Source organism: Embiotoca jacksoni, unplaced genomic scaffold, assembly GCF_022577435.1.
Source record: "Embiotoca jacksoni isolate LCO1_2020_lvr unplaced genomic scaffold, fEmbJac1.0.p SCAF_7, whole genome shotgun sequence".
In the NCBI taxonomy this organism is placed as follows: Eukaryota; Metazoa; Chordata; class Actinopteri; family Embiotocidae; genus Embiotoca; species Embiotoca jacksoni.
Window position 1 is genome coordinate 3,651,644 of NW_027185425.1, and position 16,231 is coordinate 3,667,874.

Here is a 16,231-nt window from a genome sequence, read left to right on the forward strand (position 1 = left end):
TAGATGTAATGCATGGGTGAAAGACTGGAAGTAAATCTTACAGGCTGAAGTTTTACAGTCTTCACAGATTCTCACTCTCACATTGGTTTTGCTATTTCTGGGCCGCAGTGATGGAAAATCACTTTTGATGTCATTCAAAAATCTGCGGAAGATTTGATAAATTGCCTAAATTGATGTCACTTGAGTCCGTTTCGTTGGCGCTGAAAACTGCAATTTTGAAAATCAAACAAAACGTGGTGATGGAGTTTGACAAGTGAGTCTGTCCGTCATCTCTGCTTGACACAAGCAGTTTCAGACTACATTAGTTGCTTCTACCAGTACGAGCGGTGATCAACATTTTCAGAGACTTGTTGCACGTGAACGCAACGCAAATGATGTAACTTGGAATACTCCCTCAAGAAGATTCGTGTGTTTCTGTTCGTTTTCAGCGGGAGCAGTCTCCGAGCTCCGATTGCCCCTCATGTTCCACTCCCGAATCTCCAACCGAATGGTTGCTGGGTAATGTAGCCGCCATGTTTTTGAAAAGGAGGAACAATGCATGAAATTTACATGGTTCAGCTGAACTGATTGTAATACTTTCTGTTTTTTGTTGTGAATCCAAAAACGTGAACAAGAATGCATCGCTAAATCGATATAGTGCTGGTTTGAAATGTCAGGTTGGGGCCAGTTTGATCACCTTTGTGGTTACCGGTGGTAAGAAGTTTAAATAACACAAAAGTCCCTCCCAATCCAAATGACACATTTACTCATCACTGGGAGCAGGGAACACACTTTCAGCAGCTATTGTGTCAGTGATACAACAGATGAGCAACCTATTTTCATTGAATCTGTGACTTCATCGCGTTCTGTGAATCGAATAACATTTTAATTCAATCTAGGAATGGCAGACTATACATATTCAATATATAATTTAATATATATTTATATTTAAAACAGAATACGTTTCAGGCATATTTAATATCAAATAGTGGAGTAGGTATGATGAAAATATGTTATTAATATTAAACCTTGGCTGATACAAGACTTCTGCCAAAGAGACCATTAAAAAAAAAGCCTTTTTGAAAGGTCTTGTCTCCCTTTGTGATGGATTGCTATTGTCGGGAGGGAAATAAAAGAAGTGGAGAGTTAAATTATAAAAACATCTCGCTCTCGTAATATAGCACCTGCCATTATGTTTCAGAGCAAGGAGCGGAGAGCATCTCAGGAGCAGATAAATTAAACGCACACATTTAGACCAGTTTTTTTTTTGTGTCAGGCATAAAGTCGGGTCAACCACATGAGCCTGCCTGTAAACCGATCCTCATAGTCTAAGCACATCCTCTGTGCTGGGGTCTCTTTCTGCCAGGATTACACACACACACACACACACACACACACACACACACACACACACACACACACACACACACACACACTCATACACACACATCCGTGCGCACAGTCGCATTCCTCTGCAGGCTTTGCGAGGGGCAGGCGCAGAGTGTGCTGGAAGCTTGGAACAGTTCTTCAGAGTGAGAGTCTCTCTCTCGCTCTCTCTCACTCTCACCAGTCGTTAAGTCAGAGAGCAGAGGAGGAAGGGAAGGCAGAGAGACCAGGGGAGGTCTGACGACACCATCCCCGCTTACGCAGCACCTATTTCAAATGCATAGACTGACAAATACAAGCACAAAGCTCGGTCTGGCTTTGATTCACTGGAGGGACACCGAGATTTATAACCCAGCTGTCACTCTGCAAGAGATGTCTGCAACTTTTCTTGCCGGGACAAAAACTTAAAAGAGGTTTGGAAACGTAGCATGTGTGTTATCCAGGGCAAGAGTCTGCAGTGGCTTTCAATGCTGGAGGCCTGACTTCAGGATGGATGACGAAGTTTTTCAGGCGAAAGGTGCTCTTCACCATTTCCAGCTTTAAAGAGAACATTTAGTCAGACAGACGGAGCAGCTCAACATACAAGAACTTACTTCACCCGCAATCTGTTTCCCAGGCTGAAATAATGCTGTCGTTCCACTTTGGCGGTCAGTTGCTCTCGCTGGCGGCACTTCTGGCGATTGTGAGCTGTGGAGGAGGGGAGCAACGGAGAGGGCCGGATAGCAGCAGCACAGGTGGCAGCAGCAGCAGCAGCAGCAGTAGCAGCGGCAGCAGCAGTAGTGGAGGAAGTGGTAGTGGTAGTGGCAGTAGTAGTAGCAGTAATTACAGCAACAGACGCTTTCATAGGATCCAGCATGGCCAGTGCACCTACACGTTCATCCTACCTGAGGGAGAGGGAGCTGGCGGAGGCTCCTGCAAGGAGGCCAAAGCCAGTAGCTCGCAGTACAACGCCAACTCTCTCCAGAGGGACGCTCCACCACCTGAGCCAGAGTTTCCCAACCAGAAGATCGAGCAGCTCGAGCACATTATGGAGAATTATACCCAGTGGCTACAGAAGGTAAGGAGGGGATCAGGTGATGTGCAGTTTCAGTGCCTTTTAAAAAAATAATAAAAAAATCACAATCAATAATTTGACATGACGGATCAGGTGTTGGTGTTCTTAATGGTTTTTTTTAAAGGTAGATTGAAATGAGAATGCAGTGGAATTTTCCTCTAATTAGATCCATGTTGAAAAAGTCGATTTTAGAATCGCATTTGCCTGAGACCGGAGCCGCTTCTTTTGAAGTGGTCACACTGAAGGATATTTGTTGAGATATTTGTGTCTCCGTGGGTGTGTGGTCTCCGCAGAGTGTCTGTTTGTGGCTTCACTAGAAAACCCTTTTTTGGTTTCTGGATGAGGCTCTCAGACTCAACAACCAAGCAGTGTTTTGCTGTTTTGTCATCGTCAACACGTTATTTATCAAAGCTGCTTGTCAGTAGGAGAGTTTATGTGTTTTGGGAGTTGAACTTTTTTTTCTCTGTGTGGTGAATTTCAAAATCAAATATCAGAGAGAGGGCATTTTCACACAAAGAAAAAAAAACAGCTTAAATTCCTAAAATGCATTGGATTCTGCAGGATACTTGTTTAGCTGTCAAAAAAAAGTTCACCCACCCCTGTCTCATAAACTAATTTGTATTTCTTTGTTCCTATTAAGTTGTCAATTTAAAGAAACAAGCTTCTATCGGTGAAAAGGAATGTGTATTTTATAAGATACAAGCCAGAATGAGCTCTGAGGTGTTGTTATGTAACTCTGTACATCGAGAGAACTGAACTTTTTGTTCTGGATGTCACACAGCTGTATGATTTTTCAAGCCTCCGCTGACATTTTGTCCGGCTGCGTCTGTGTCTACCGCTTTCTACCAGCCCAGTAAACACATCTATTTTTTGCCCCTACTGTTTTTCCCATAGTAAACCCCTAAATTTCACAGATGTCCAGTTGAGTTGCACAGATCGTCGGTCATAGAGCAGAGGTAGTTATATGTCAGTCACCCCCTGTTCTCCAGTGAGCTGTCTCTTTAATGGCAGGAAGTCAGAGAGAGCCCCAAGAGAAACAAAGAGGAGGAAAAGACAGAGAAAGAGAATGATCCCTTTATTTATTCAAGTCAAGGATGTGTGAGTTTAACTTCAGAATCCGGGCTCACATCAAATTCTGATCTTTTTTTTTTTTTTAATGCATCCTCACTTTTATTAAGCTGGTGTTATTGAAAATAATTCAATTCAGTTCCTCTTAAGCAACAAAATAAATTCATAGAGCCACCGAGGTGTTTACTTTGTTCAAATATAGTGAGTTGTGAATTCTGAGGCCAGAGCTGATATGGCGTTGGCCTGCACTCTGCTTTTTCAAGCTTTGAGACTTTGTGTCTCCAAAGAGAGTGAGACTATCTCTCTAAAAATGAATACATGAATCAAACAAACAAACTTCCAAATTCGGCATAACCGGTTCTCCTGCTCCTTGGCTTTCCACAATATTTTCGTTCTCAAATAAGATTAGCAGGTCCAATCTGTGATTAATTGCTGAAAGCTAATGGTTTATTTTTGCCGACAAAACAACTTCGCGTAACACAGAGCAAATGCGTGCACAGATAGCACTGGATGGATTTGATGGATTACAGTGCCACTGGGGAATTAATCAACCTGAACTTCATCAGTACCCCGAGTCTATTCATTAGCATTCAGCGTGTCCTCCCAAAACTGTCCAAACTGCGCTGCCCTGTGTCTGCTTTTCATTTACTCTCAGAAAGTAAACTTTTCACTCCTCAGGTGGAAGGAAATAGTCATTTCTCATCAATTAACCAGGCGCTGGCTGCAGTGAGTTATAGCGAGATGTTGACTGAGTTTGTAATTATGGAGGTGGTGTTGGCGGCTACCCCACCCTCCTGTAAATACAGAAAATCTCACTAAACCACAGAGCACATAGAAATACGTGTGAATCCAACTGAAGTATAGCACAAGTGGGATTTTGAGATTACAGGACAGAATCTGTGCAGTATCAGCTTATCGTTGGACTGTACATCACTGACTTTATCTCAGTTTAGCAGAGGAATTCACTGCTGTGTGTCGAGATTTAATGGTACATGGTTTACTTTAATTTTTAGTCGCGTGTAGTTTCACCTTTTATGAGGCAGAAACAAGAATAGAAACATGCTGCAAAAGGGCTGAAAATGCTTTCACCTAATTTAAAATACACAAACGTTGCAACTTTTGCTGATGGTTTGAGTCAAATGTCTGAAAACTTGTGGGTGTTTCTATATGGCTCCCAAAAGCAACCCATGTGTCAAGAAAGGTCAGGGGTGAAATAATACCGGCTTTATCTTTGCTCAGTGGACCTCATCCGTCCGTGATAGTATAAGTTATACTATGAAAACACAACGACAGCGCTGGTAGACTGAAGGTTTGACGAACGAGAACTCTATCTATGTGTCTATCTGTTTGTCTTACGTCATTTAATTGATATTTTGAAATGTGTGCTCAACAGAATGCATCTAATAAAAATATTATACTGTAGAAAAACACAAGTAACAAGTAGGCGGATCAGCACAAGAAAGGAATTGGCGGAGGCATTTCAGAAGGGACGCTTAAACACACAGTGGTAATTCAGACTAATTACACTGCATGGGGGGGAACATCAGGATGCAGTTAACATTTTTCATTGGACAGAAGATTAAGTGTCCCAGCCAGTCTATCTATCTTAATCACACTAGCCCCTTTTACTGCTTGTCTAAAAGAAAACTCGCCCTGATGTCGCTCCAACCAGCCCTGATGAAAGAGTCGGAGAGAAGAGATACCACCACTGGGCCTGGGTGCTCAGCCCGGTGTGGGGGGTGGATAGTTAGAATGATGCAGCAAACAGCTGTTGGGGGAAGCATTTTAAGTCTGAGATCTTTACCTCGTCAACACAGGTTAAAGTATATGGACCCTGATAACATTCCTGACCAGTCAAAGGTGGTTTGTGTTTGTCCAAGGATTACTACTTTGGCCTCCCTGCTGGATGAGGAGCCACGGACAAGATTTCTTAACAGAACGTATGTGGTGCTTTACAGAGTTGTGGGTCAGAACAGGAAAACAAGTAGCAACAACAACAACAACAACAACACATCTGTGTCAAATAGAGAACAGAGAGAAATATAAAACAGCAGGCAGCTGAAGAAATCAAAAGTCAAAAATCTGACTGTGAAACTCCCACAATGCAATTGCTGCTACAACCTAACAATCTGGTACAAACCAACCATTCAGAATAAAACATGAAATCACACAGAATAGACCAGCTAGCAAAGTGTTGATTCTAAAATACCTACCCTAATCCAAATTTGAATCAAAATCTGCATTTCACATCGCCCTAAGCACCTTTCTGGAGTCCAGTAAAATTACTGCTTGGAGGTGAATTTGTATGCAACGGTCATAATGACATTTCCTGAAGCTTTTCTCTTTGGCTGGACCGCAACAGCTGGGTCAATCCTATCAATGTAAATATCTGTCTCTGCCTGGGTGACCTAGGGACCATAGTTTCACCAATGGTTGACTGAAAGCCAAGACTATCTATTTCAAATGAAAAGCTCATCTCGATGGCAATAGCAAAAGCAGAAAAGCCCAGATGTCTCTGATCCGAGCATTTTCTTCCAGCTCGTCCTGGGGGATCCCGAACTCTGCGATCTTATTCTTTCGGTCATTACCCAGAGTTCATGACCGTAAGTAAGAGTATAGGAATGTAGACCGACCGGTAAAAAGACAGCTTTGGCTCAGGGCTCCGCTCCTTCTTCACCATACAGTCCAAATATGTGTATGGATGGGGCACTTCCCCAATTTAGCATTTCACTACTGTAACGTCGTCCGTCTGGCGATGGAGAGTGTCTTTGTATTTTACATTTTCTTTTCCTTGTCTTCTTCCGGACACCTACATTACCCGCAAAATGCAAGTCAATCACTGAAAGTTTGTACGGAGATCTGGGCGTGCCAAGGGTGCAGCGACTAAAGTTGCCTCGAGCTGCTCGCCTCAAGCAGAGATGATGACTTGGTTAGAGGTCTGCTAAACAAAATTCTTTCAAACTCAACACACCCGAAAGCTTTGCTTTTAATTTTCAAACTCGATGCCCGCTGACTATGGCTTCACTTTTCACACATGCAGCTGTGCTTTCTACAATGTGTAAGCTCACCTTGATGCCGATCAGGGAAGTTTCTCTTAAGAAAAGGTTGATTGAGTTCAGAGTAGACGGGATACTTTTAGGTTGCTGAAACATGCATCTCTCAGCACATTCTGAAACTATCCTTTCTACTTCTTTACTATTTCAGACACAATGAACATTTTTGGCACAGAGAGAAGTTCAACAAGCCAAATTTCGAATCTGCTCGCTGGAGAGAGAGTAATAGATCTTCTCATTTTCCTCCTGGTGGAGACAGTAGAAAGTGGTTTAGAGCAGTGTTTCTTGAGAAAGACAACCTGCGCCAAACTAAGCTGTCGAACAAAGGGAGGGGGAAAAACTATCCGTGGAGTCTTATCCCTGTGAAATTCCCATCTTTCTGGCTCGAGACGAACACGACTGTGCTGCGTAAACAGTGGTTTAAAAGGATACGCCAACATGTGGGCAGCAGCTTGTTTCCCTTCCATACTGGGAGTTCATACGAGAAAGAGTGAATGTGTTTCTCTACTTAATGCTATCAGAGGGCCACACAGCATGCCCGGGGATCCAAGAAGAGACCTATCTATTTTGGTGGTGACTTCCTCTATGGAAGTTTATTTTCACTGATAATGTGGGCCAAAACTAACAATCGGATGATACATAAAGGCTAAGAAATGCTCAGGGGAATAAAAAGCTCTTCCTTCCTGACCCCAAAACTTGTAAAAAGGAAACCATACAAATTGTGGAAGGACACTGCAATAACAGCTTCCAGAAGACTTGTCTTGGTTGCCATAATGCATTGCCTGAAAGTGGAAGGGAGAGAGCGCGTTCTGCTCAGCATATCATGGGAATAAGGAAAAACATTGCAGCCATGGGGCAGTATTTCACATGGACGTGAAAATGGAGCCCAACACCGCTAATGTTCCTGATTGTCAAGAAAAAGGGGCATTTAGTAGTTTTGTCACATTCAATATGGCAAACCACTTTGTTTCTAGACACCCCCCCCCCCCCCTTTTTTTTTTTTTCTTTCCAGAAATCATATTTCTATCAGCTAGTGGCCCCAAACATGCTGGCAGTTTTGATACTGGGCAGGCTGCGATTGCACACCTACGTCTCTTTAAAGCTTAATGAATGAAGCTATACATTTCTTGGTAATTTCACTGGGTGTCTTGAATCTGTCTAGTTTCCCTTACTGCAGCTATAAAGCAAGCATTTGGTTCTTTTTCCATCATTCATCTTGGTGAATTACTCTCTGGTGGGTGCTTTGTAGGGGATTTATTTTGTTTTAATTACAAGGTTATACATTTGGCTAAATGCATGCAGGATTTACGATGTCCCTTCTGAAAACATTGTTGCTTGCTTGTAGCTTGGCTCCCACTGATGCATCTGTGAAATAAATTCAGAGTTAGCGCCCTTGAGGATATTCACTCCCATAATGGTGCTGATTTTTCTTCATTTGGTTGCTGGAGGTGTTATGAATATAGGTGTTCTCAGGTATGTAAGTGATCTGTTTAAACCTGGATATTTTCTAAGGCTACATGGAAGAAGAGACCAAGTGGCAAACTGATAAATATCAAGCTCGAGGACCAGGTATTGTTCAAAAATGTTCCACACCGGTGTCGGCACCAATACCTTAACTTCGATACTGGTTCCTGAACGAGGCTTTATGCAATACCAATTTTATAAATTCAAGAGACGCCTCCAGTTACGACACAGCACGCCAGTTTAAGTGATTTTACCTTTGTGGATTGAAGCGAAAAGGATGGATGGATGTAGCCTTCGTGTTAAATTTTGTCAAATCTTTAGATGGTATCGAAGCAGTTCGGTTGGTAAGAGTACCAAACTACGTTACCTTTTAGGATTTAGCTCTGATCTTCTCTTCACTAACTTGAGTGGGAAATATCTGCCTCTTCAACTGCTAAATGCTTCAGTATGTTCACCAGCTGCTTGCTAACTTTGCTGTTTGACAGGTAGCATGAAGTGTGGGAGCTTTTCAGAGCTTTTTCATTGTTTCAAACAACTGCGTGCTGAGTATGACAGCGCTGATCAGAGCGAGGGCAAAGTAAGTATTTATGTATGGAAGTTTTATTCCACTGTAACATTTAAGTATTTTCCTATAAAATTGCTGAAACAAGATGATAAGGCCTGTTTTTGCAAAAGAATGACTGTAAGTAATATTATTTTGGGCAGGCAAGTGGAAGTCTTTTGAACGAAGTAAGCTGTAGTCAGAAGAGTTGCCAAAAGCACAAGGTTCATGTCTGTATCTGTGCCACTGCTATGGTTGTGTGATTATGAGCCAAACTGGAGAAAGTAACAGCTTAGATAGGGTGAAACATTCAACATTATAGTTAATCTGAATGCACAGTTAGCGCACAAGTAATGTGTTATTGCAGCCTGCAGCAAATCACGACTGTTTGAACTTATTTCACTGGCAGGACTGGCCGTTATCTCCGTTGTATTTTTGTTTTATAATCACCCTTGATAAATAGAACAGATGATAATATTACTCACCCGTATCTGCTGCAATTTATTTTCCAGCAGACTTCAGTCCTTTTCGGTTGCGCACCGTAAATCACAGCTTGATGAAGGTCAAGGGAACTGAAATGGCATTTCAAAAAAGAAAAGTGTGTTTGGAAATTTGAGCCGCTTGCAGTGGATGCCGCAGGACGTCTTACGCAGTGTGAATTTACAATAATGTGTCAGTCACTTTCTTTTCGAGCTGCTTCACTTCCAGGAAAAAAGATATCTCTGAGAAAACATGCATGTCTTGTATTGCTGATTCTGGCAAGGAGCAGGAGAGTGAAAAATGAGAATACACTGTAAATTTTAATGCTCTCGCTGCATGCCTCATTTTATGTTCATCCAATTTGGAAGTTTACTCTATGTCGGGTTGTTTGATCCCCGTGTTCCCGATAATTATTAATCCCGAAACTACTTCTTTAAAGTCTGTAAAGCGGAGAGACAAATTCCCGAAGCTGCCCCACATGCTGCTTCTGAGGCCGACTCTCCCCGCAGCGTCTCTGGCTCTCCCCCCGACAGATGTTACGCTCTGAGTGGATGTCTTTGTCTGTCAGCGCCGGGGAGCCTTCCAGAGGTTCCAGAGGACAGCACCGTTTCACCTTGTTTGGAGTTCAACCTCGCAGATTAAGTGTTCTTGTGATTTCAAACCGAAGACAACAAAAGAATCACAGTCAGATGCTTGAATAGAAGCAGACAGGGCTGCAGGATCCATTGTGGAAAACCGTTGACAAGAAGCACATAAATGGTGAAAAGAGAAGGAGTGAGACAGAGACAGACCACAAGATAGTAGGTGAAAGATAAACAGATTTACTCCTTGGCAGTGTGGGCCAAATAGATCTCTGAATGAGTAATGGTTAGCTCCATTGTTTTTGTTGCATTCTTGTGGCAGCGGGATATGAGCCACTTGTTCTTAAGGCGTCCGAGTCACATCCAGGAACTACCTCATTTATTTATTCAATCTTTTATTGTCCTGCGGTGTGGAGAGAAGATCTGGTCCTTGAATACTGTGCGATGTATTGACTTACAATTTCAGACACACACATCTTGATAAAAGACAGTCTGGAGCTGTGCAGAACGGCAGGCTCTTTATAGCCCGTCTCTATTTTCTTTGGGTGGTTTGGACATTTGAGTGTGCTCGGTTTCGGCTTGTCGGTCGAGTGCTGTGATCGGTGTGACACCTTGTTCAGCCCGCTCAAGGACACACGTACTCAAACAGAGCGGTGTAAAGACACACATGCGCAAGCCTTTGCACCCACAAATCTGCATATGTTTTGAAAACAGAAACACACTCGTAAACCCTGTTCGGCGCTCTGTTGGCCGTGTCTGGGACCCGAGCCAGACTTCTCACGTTGCACATAATACCAGGGTTGGAGTTGGCACATTTCCTGTAGACGTGAAAGGGAGACACAGTAAAGTGGATTACCCTCTGACATTTCTTATCTCCCCTGCTGTTCAACAATACCACCCTCAGAAACACTGTACAGCACAAGTCAAACGGCCTCATAAAATCCTTCGCATTTCTGACCTTTCGGCACATTTCGCTTTCTCGGTCGGTTCAGGCATTTGCACCCTTCGGTGACACCCCAGTCGGTGACATCCGAGCAGGTGATCATAAACACCTGCTGACCGCCATTTATGTTCTAAGCTTCAGTTAAGATTCAGACGAGGGAAGCACTTATCCCTTTTTTAACTTTCCAATTTATAATTAATCCAACTCATCAAAGTGTAAAATCCTGAATATAAAAGTTGTAAGATTGAGCTTCAGGTTTCAGTTTTAACACCTCTTCATAGTTATTTTGGCTTGTGCGACGTGGTAAAAAACATTTACAGCAGTACGTGTTCATTCTGTTGTGTTTGGCCCTCTTGGCAAAACCAGTTCACCACGACCGGTGCAGGTGACTTTTAGCAAGTGATAATGTGCCGCCATGAAAAGTTTTGTCCACTGTTTAGAGATGGAATAATGAATCCAAAGTTTGGTATTTTTCTCAAGGTACTTCTTCCCAGCAGTAACAACGTATCGCAGTCGCCGACAGACTCACTCTAAAATGGGCTGCCGTACGGTGACCTAACAGGAACCACCTTATAAATCTGTCATTGATACAACAGATGGATGTTCTTTTTGCTCTGAGTTTACAAGCAAATTACAAACGGTTACAAATGGTTCTTGGATGTTTATTTAAATTGACATGTTCTGGGATGAAGAGGGTGATCCCCCAGAGGCCTGCGCTTGTGTGTGTGTGTGTGTGTGTGTGTGTGTGTGTGTGTGTGTGTGTGTGTGTGTGTGTGTGTGAGCGTACAGACGAGTGTGTCACATTCATATCCATCTCTGTGTATGCGTTTGTGCGGGACATTGTTTGATCTGCAGATGAGTCCGTGTGTGTCTGTGTTTGGACGAGATGACCTCCAGCTTAACCGACGGCCTGCGGAGAATCAAATGAGATGTTCCTTGTCTGGACTGGACTGGACTGGACAGTCTTTAGGTGAAGCTGGAAACAGAAAAGAGGCTTTCACATTTTGTCAGCGACTGTCAAACAGCAGTCCCGTTATACATGTCAATGAATACATCTTAGTGACACATGAGGTCTCTGATGTCGCGTCTAAAAAAAGGGATGAGAGTAGAATAGCTTTAACAGTTATAAAAATCATCATTCCCAGTAAGAGAGGAATTTAAGGGAGGCACTTGGAAACGGTGAGGCTAATATGAATGTTTTGCAATACACACCAATTTAGCTTTAATATGGTATTCATCCTTACGAATAAGAGCGTACAGCTGACAATCTTTTATGATCAGATAACTTTATTTAACTGACAAAACAATCCCACCTTGAGGTCCTTTGATGGATGTGGAGATTTCAGTTATATCACATGACCTACATCAGCGGATGGAGTTTGCTTGCAAGTTGTCATGGAAGGGTAGACGTTAAAATGTTCATAGTTCTGAGCAACACGAGGACGTCTTGCTCATGTTGGCTTCAAAAGCAGAGCTTCAAAGTTCGTTATTGACTTTAGAAATGACTGTTCCCAGGTAAGAAGGATCCATTTAGTCCATGACAACAGCGCGGAGGATGTTTTGATTTGCTTTGTTGTCTGAACATAATTATCTCTGTTTAGTTGCACTGGTTTTCATCTTTTTCTTCCCTTTCTTTCAACTGTGTTTATACACAGATCGTGTGCACTTTAGCTAATGAAATTTGAAAGTAAACAGAAACCTGGACATATGAAAGGGCGGATTTTCAACCTACAGTTCCCACTGTGTCCTCCATGCTTCTTTAAATCCTCCTCCTCCTCCTCTTTCCTTTGTTCTAGTTTAAAATCTTCAGCCAGCAGACATAAAATGTATTTCATCCAAAGTCGGACAAATTGTGCTGTCAGATTGATATGTTTGCTTCAAGTAATTTTAGATGCATGACTCAGATGTATTCACGTTGCCGTTTTTCCAGAAAGAGCAGTAAAAATCCCAAGCAACAGACAGTAAAGACACCCAAACATGCACATTATCAGCATTTTCATCCATCATCGGCTAAAGGTCAGACAGCGGCAAATGACTCGAATGTTGCAGCGTGGCAGTGAAACACTAGCGGCTGTGGGCTAACAGCAGCGTCTCGTTCCTTTCCAACAGCTGTGGTGAACTGCAGGTCAGACTGGAGCTGTTTCATGCGGGGATGTTAGCGGAGCGGCCGCACCTCACCTTCCTGCATCACTTTCAGGGAATTCAGACCCAAATTCTAAGCAGCCATACAGACTAAAAAGTACCAGCATCAGTATATGTATCGTGCAGACACTGACATGATATACAGTATAGCCCCGGCTGTGTAAGCAACCAGCAAAAGCAACAGTGGAAGACTGCAAAATGAGTCATAAGTAACATAATCTGGACCTGATGCGATAGCGTCAGTCCGTCTTTGGTGTTCGAAGCAAAACAAAGCGGAGGCCGTAAGAAAGAAGGAGGGCGAGCAAACGCGCGAAGATAGAGAGATATGGACGGAGGCAAAAGGAGAAAGTAAGAAAAGCTGGAAGACCGTGGTTGGCTCGAAGTGGCGCTGTGGTGATTGTAACCCTGGACAACTACGGGAACGGTTTATAAACTCTGGAGTCCTCGCTTAATGGGATGTTAGGATGAAAGACAAACACGAATCTGACGTTGAAGGAAACAGCCCCTGTCATTAAATGCCCATTCGTTTTGATTACAAGAGACACCCGGCTTGATAGATAGTGGTGCTGGCACTATGGAACGATGGAAGAATTTTCTTTTTCCCTGACGGTTTTGCCCGAGTAGGAGGTTTAAACACACAACGCTGTAATGTAGTGAGGTTTCTGTCATGGCCGAGCTTGAAACAAAACATGTCCTTTTGCATCTATTTCGACAACGTTTTGGCAGAGCCCCGTGGTGATGTGTAGAGGGTACACTGGAATGCTTTCTCAAATATTTGAATGCGAAAGCCCCCTCCATGGGATGGTGGGTCCGCGGTATCCCCGTGTGATTCAGTAAAAGGGGCAGACTGACATGGCTTGCAGCACCGACACACACACACACACACACACACACACACAAAATAAAGCCATCGTCAGCCACATTCCTGTCCAGATGTGTCCCCGAGGAAAGATTCCCATGTTGGACATCTGAGCCATAATATGTGCAGATTGCTCCTCTGTTGCTGCTCACTAAATAACTAAGCCCTTTGGATGAATGAGCAGGTCCCAGTTTGTTTGGTTGTTTGGCTTTCGTTATGCATTCCCATGTCTTGGGTGAGTGCAAGTACTTCCTCTCCCATACGGCCAGATAAGCATAATTAATTGGAGTAATTTTTTTGGGCCCCCCTTTTGACATTAGAGGGCAGGTTTGTAACTGGAGGATTTGTGAAAATATACATTCATGCATAAGCTTTACTTCACTGTATTTTTTTTTTTTTTTAATTTATGAAACAACGTAATGTCTCTGATAGCGATTGACGATGCGACGGTATCAGTAAAATATTTGATGTAATATATAAAATGCATTGTTTGAGCCAGGATTGTCTCAAAAGGGGACAAATGGGTCCGTTAGTACTTTTCGAGGGGGTCACTACTCCATTAAAGGGGACAATAAACAATTCTGTGAAATTTGAAAAAAAAAAAAAAAAAAAAAAACAGTCACTGCATCAAAGGACCAAAATTGATATTAGACATGTTACTGTGTATTAAACAATTTTGGTTCCGGAAAGCACGGATTTCATGAATTGTGACGTGTTTGCTGACGTTTTTAGATATTGCCTGGAATTTCAGTTTACATTCGATTTTGAATTGATATATTGTAATTTTATCCAGTTAAGAGTTTTTCTTTGTAATACGTGTGAGGAAAATGTTGGCCTCATTTTATTCCCGGCATTTCCTGCATTACGTTGCACGCCTGCCAGCTTCCCAAGTCGTAACCACGAGTTTCATTCGAAGCCAGCAAATGTCACTGTCGCTCCGTGGTCACATGACCCCTCTCTTTGAAAGGGGTGGTCAGGATGCAGATGGCAAAGGGCAATTTGGGCCTTCTATCTCTGCGATGCCAACAGCTTTGACAAACCAGCAGTATTACGTTTTATCAGTATTTGGACTTGAATCTAAGCTGTATCTCGAAAACCCGACCGGTTTACAAAACCTAAAATTGAAAAACTGTCTAACAGCTTTAATCCTGCTTTGGATTTTTTTTTTTTTAGGGTCAATTCAACGCATTTTGGGTCATTTTGGTTCACAGTGGTTACAATTGTACACTTTAGCTCAAACCCTTGATGAAATATTTTGATTCTTCTTTGTATATTTTTTTTATTCCATTGTTTAAAACCTTTTCAAACATACAATTCGTGACTTGAGCTATACTGTATGTACTACAATTGGAATTAAGTCTAAGAGGTGAACAAAATTATTGCTGTCAAGAGCACCACTGAAAATTAATTGACAGAATAAATCTTGGCTGATTTTGAAAACAAGCAGTGTCCTAACAACTGCAACAATATAAATAAAAGAAAAGCAAACATTTCTGTTGGATGTTCTCACACGCTCTGAAGTGCAACAGAACTCAAGTTCAAGGCAACACATTTTGTCCATCTCTGTCTTTTTTTTTTTTTTTGGTGTCAAGAGAAAGTCCATGCTTTTCATAACACAACGTCAAAACTGTAATTTGTATGTCTCGTTTGGCTTTTCGAATGAATCGGCTTTTATCTTACATATTACAGACGGATGTAAAGAAGACTTTCTTTGATTCATCTTGCTCTGGGGTTTGTACTTTATCACTGTAGGTATGTCTTGTAGACATAACACTGTCAGAGATTTTGATTTAAAAAGTGCTTTCAAGCTTGGACCATTTGCATAGCGCGGTCTAAGTGATGGTGTGTCTTCATACAAGAGAAAGCTGAACATAGATCACGTAAAAAATAAAACACATTTGTTGCTTTTACAACTTCTCAGGGTTTTTTGTTTTTTTTATTACATATTAAGGTGTTTTTTTTTTAAATGTTTTTGTATATTTGACCTCTTGAAGAAGCTTTTAAATCTAAAATCTGGCTAAAGAAGAGACATATTTGTGCCAATTTGTGTTTCAAAATCATGCAGGACATTCTTAACATTGTATTCAGAATCTAGCTTTATTTGTGGTTTTCTATTGTTATTGTTGTAACTCGGAGTAAACGAGACACATACGAAGCTCATTAGCTGTTTAAAAAAATTCCACACATGAAAACTCGCTATCACATTTTCCGCTCTGTTTTTACAACTTGTGATTTATGACAAAGTGTGGAAAATAGAAAAATCAATTTGGCCTAAAACATTTGTCCTCAGGTTAGAAGTTCTGATTTGTTTTTCCAAAGAAAAAAAATCAACCAGCCTTGAAACCTCCGCACATATCTTTACGTTCTTTTATTGGCTGCCAAGTTGACAAACCGTTTTGATAGAAAACAGTTGAAGGGTGAAAAATGGCACGTCTCTGAACAAGCCAAACCATTTCGGGATCCTCAAACCATGATTTACCTTGTGATTTATACAGAGAAATGGTTGGTTTGCTTTTACATAGTGTACACAAAGTTCATTATGTCCTTGGAAATGCACAACCGAAACGCAAGTGACATCAACACAATAGCATCTTGACAGCAAGACAAAGGGGGAAGAAATGAAGAAGTAAAGTGGAGCTGGCGGTGGCTGGGGTGTTTTTCAGATGGCACTCAGTCTCTCT

At 42.0% G+C, this 16,231-nt stretch overlaps 1 protein-coding gene across 1 annotated transcript in view; it reads left to right on the forward strand.

The window, feature by feature from the left end:
* Positions 1-1,513: 1,513 nt before the first annotated feature.
* The window catches only part of angpt1 (angiopoietin 1), a 54,554-nt gene continuing 39,836 nt past the window's right edge, over positions 1,514-16,231 (forward strand). The window contains exon 1 of the mRNA XM_069176724.1: positions 1,514-2,422. Coding sequence (XP_069032825.1) covers positions 1,991-2,422 — 432 coding nt within the window. The 5' untranslated portion in view covers positions 1,514-1,990. The remainder of the gene's footprint in view (positions 2,423-16,231) is intronic.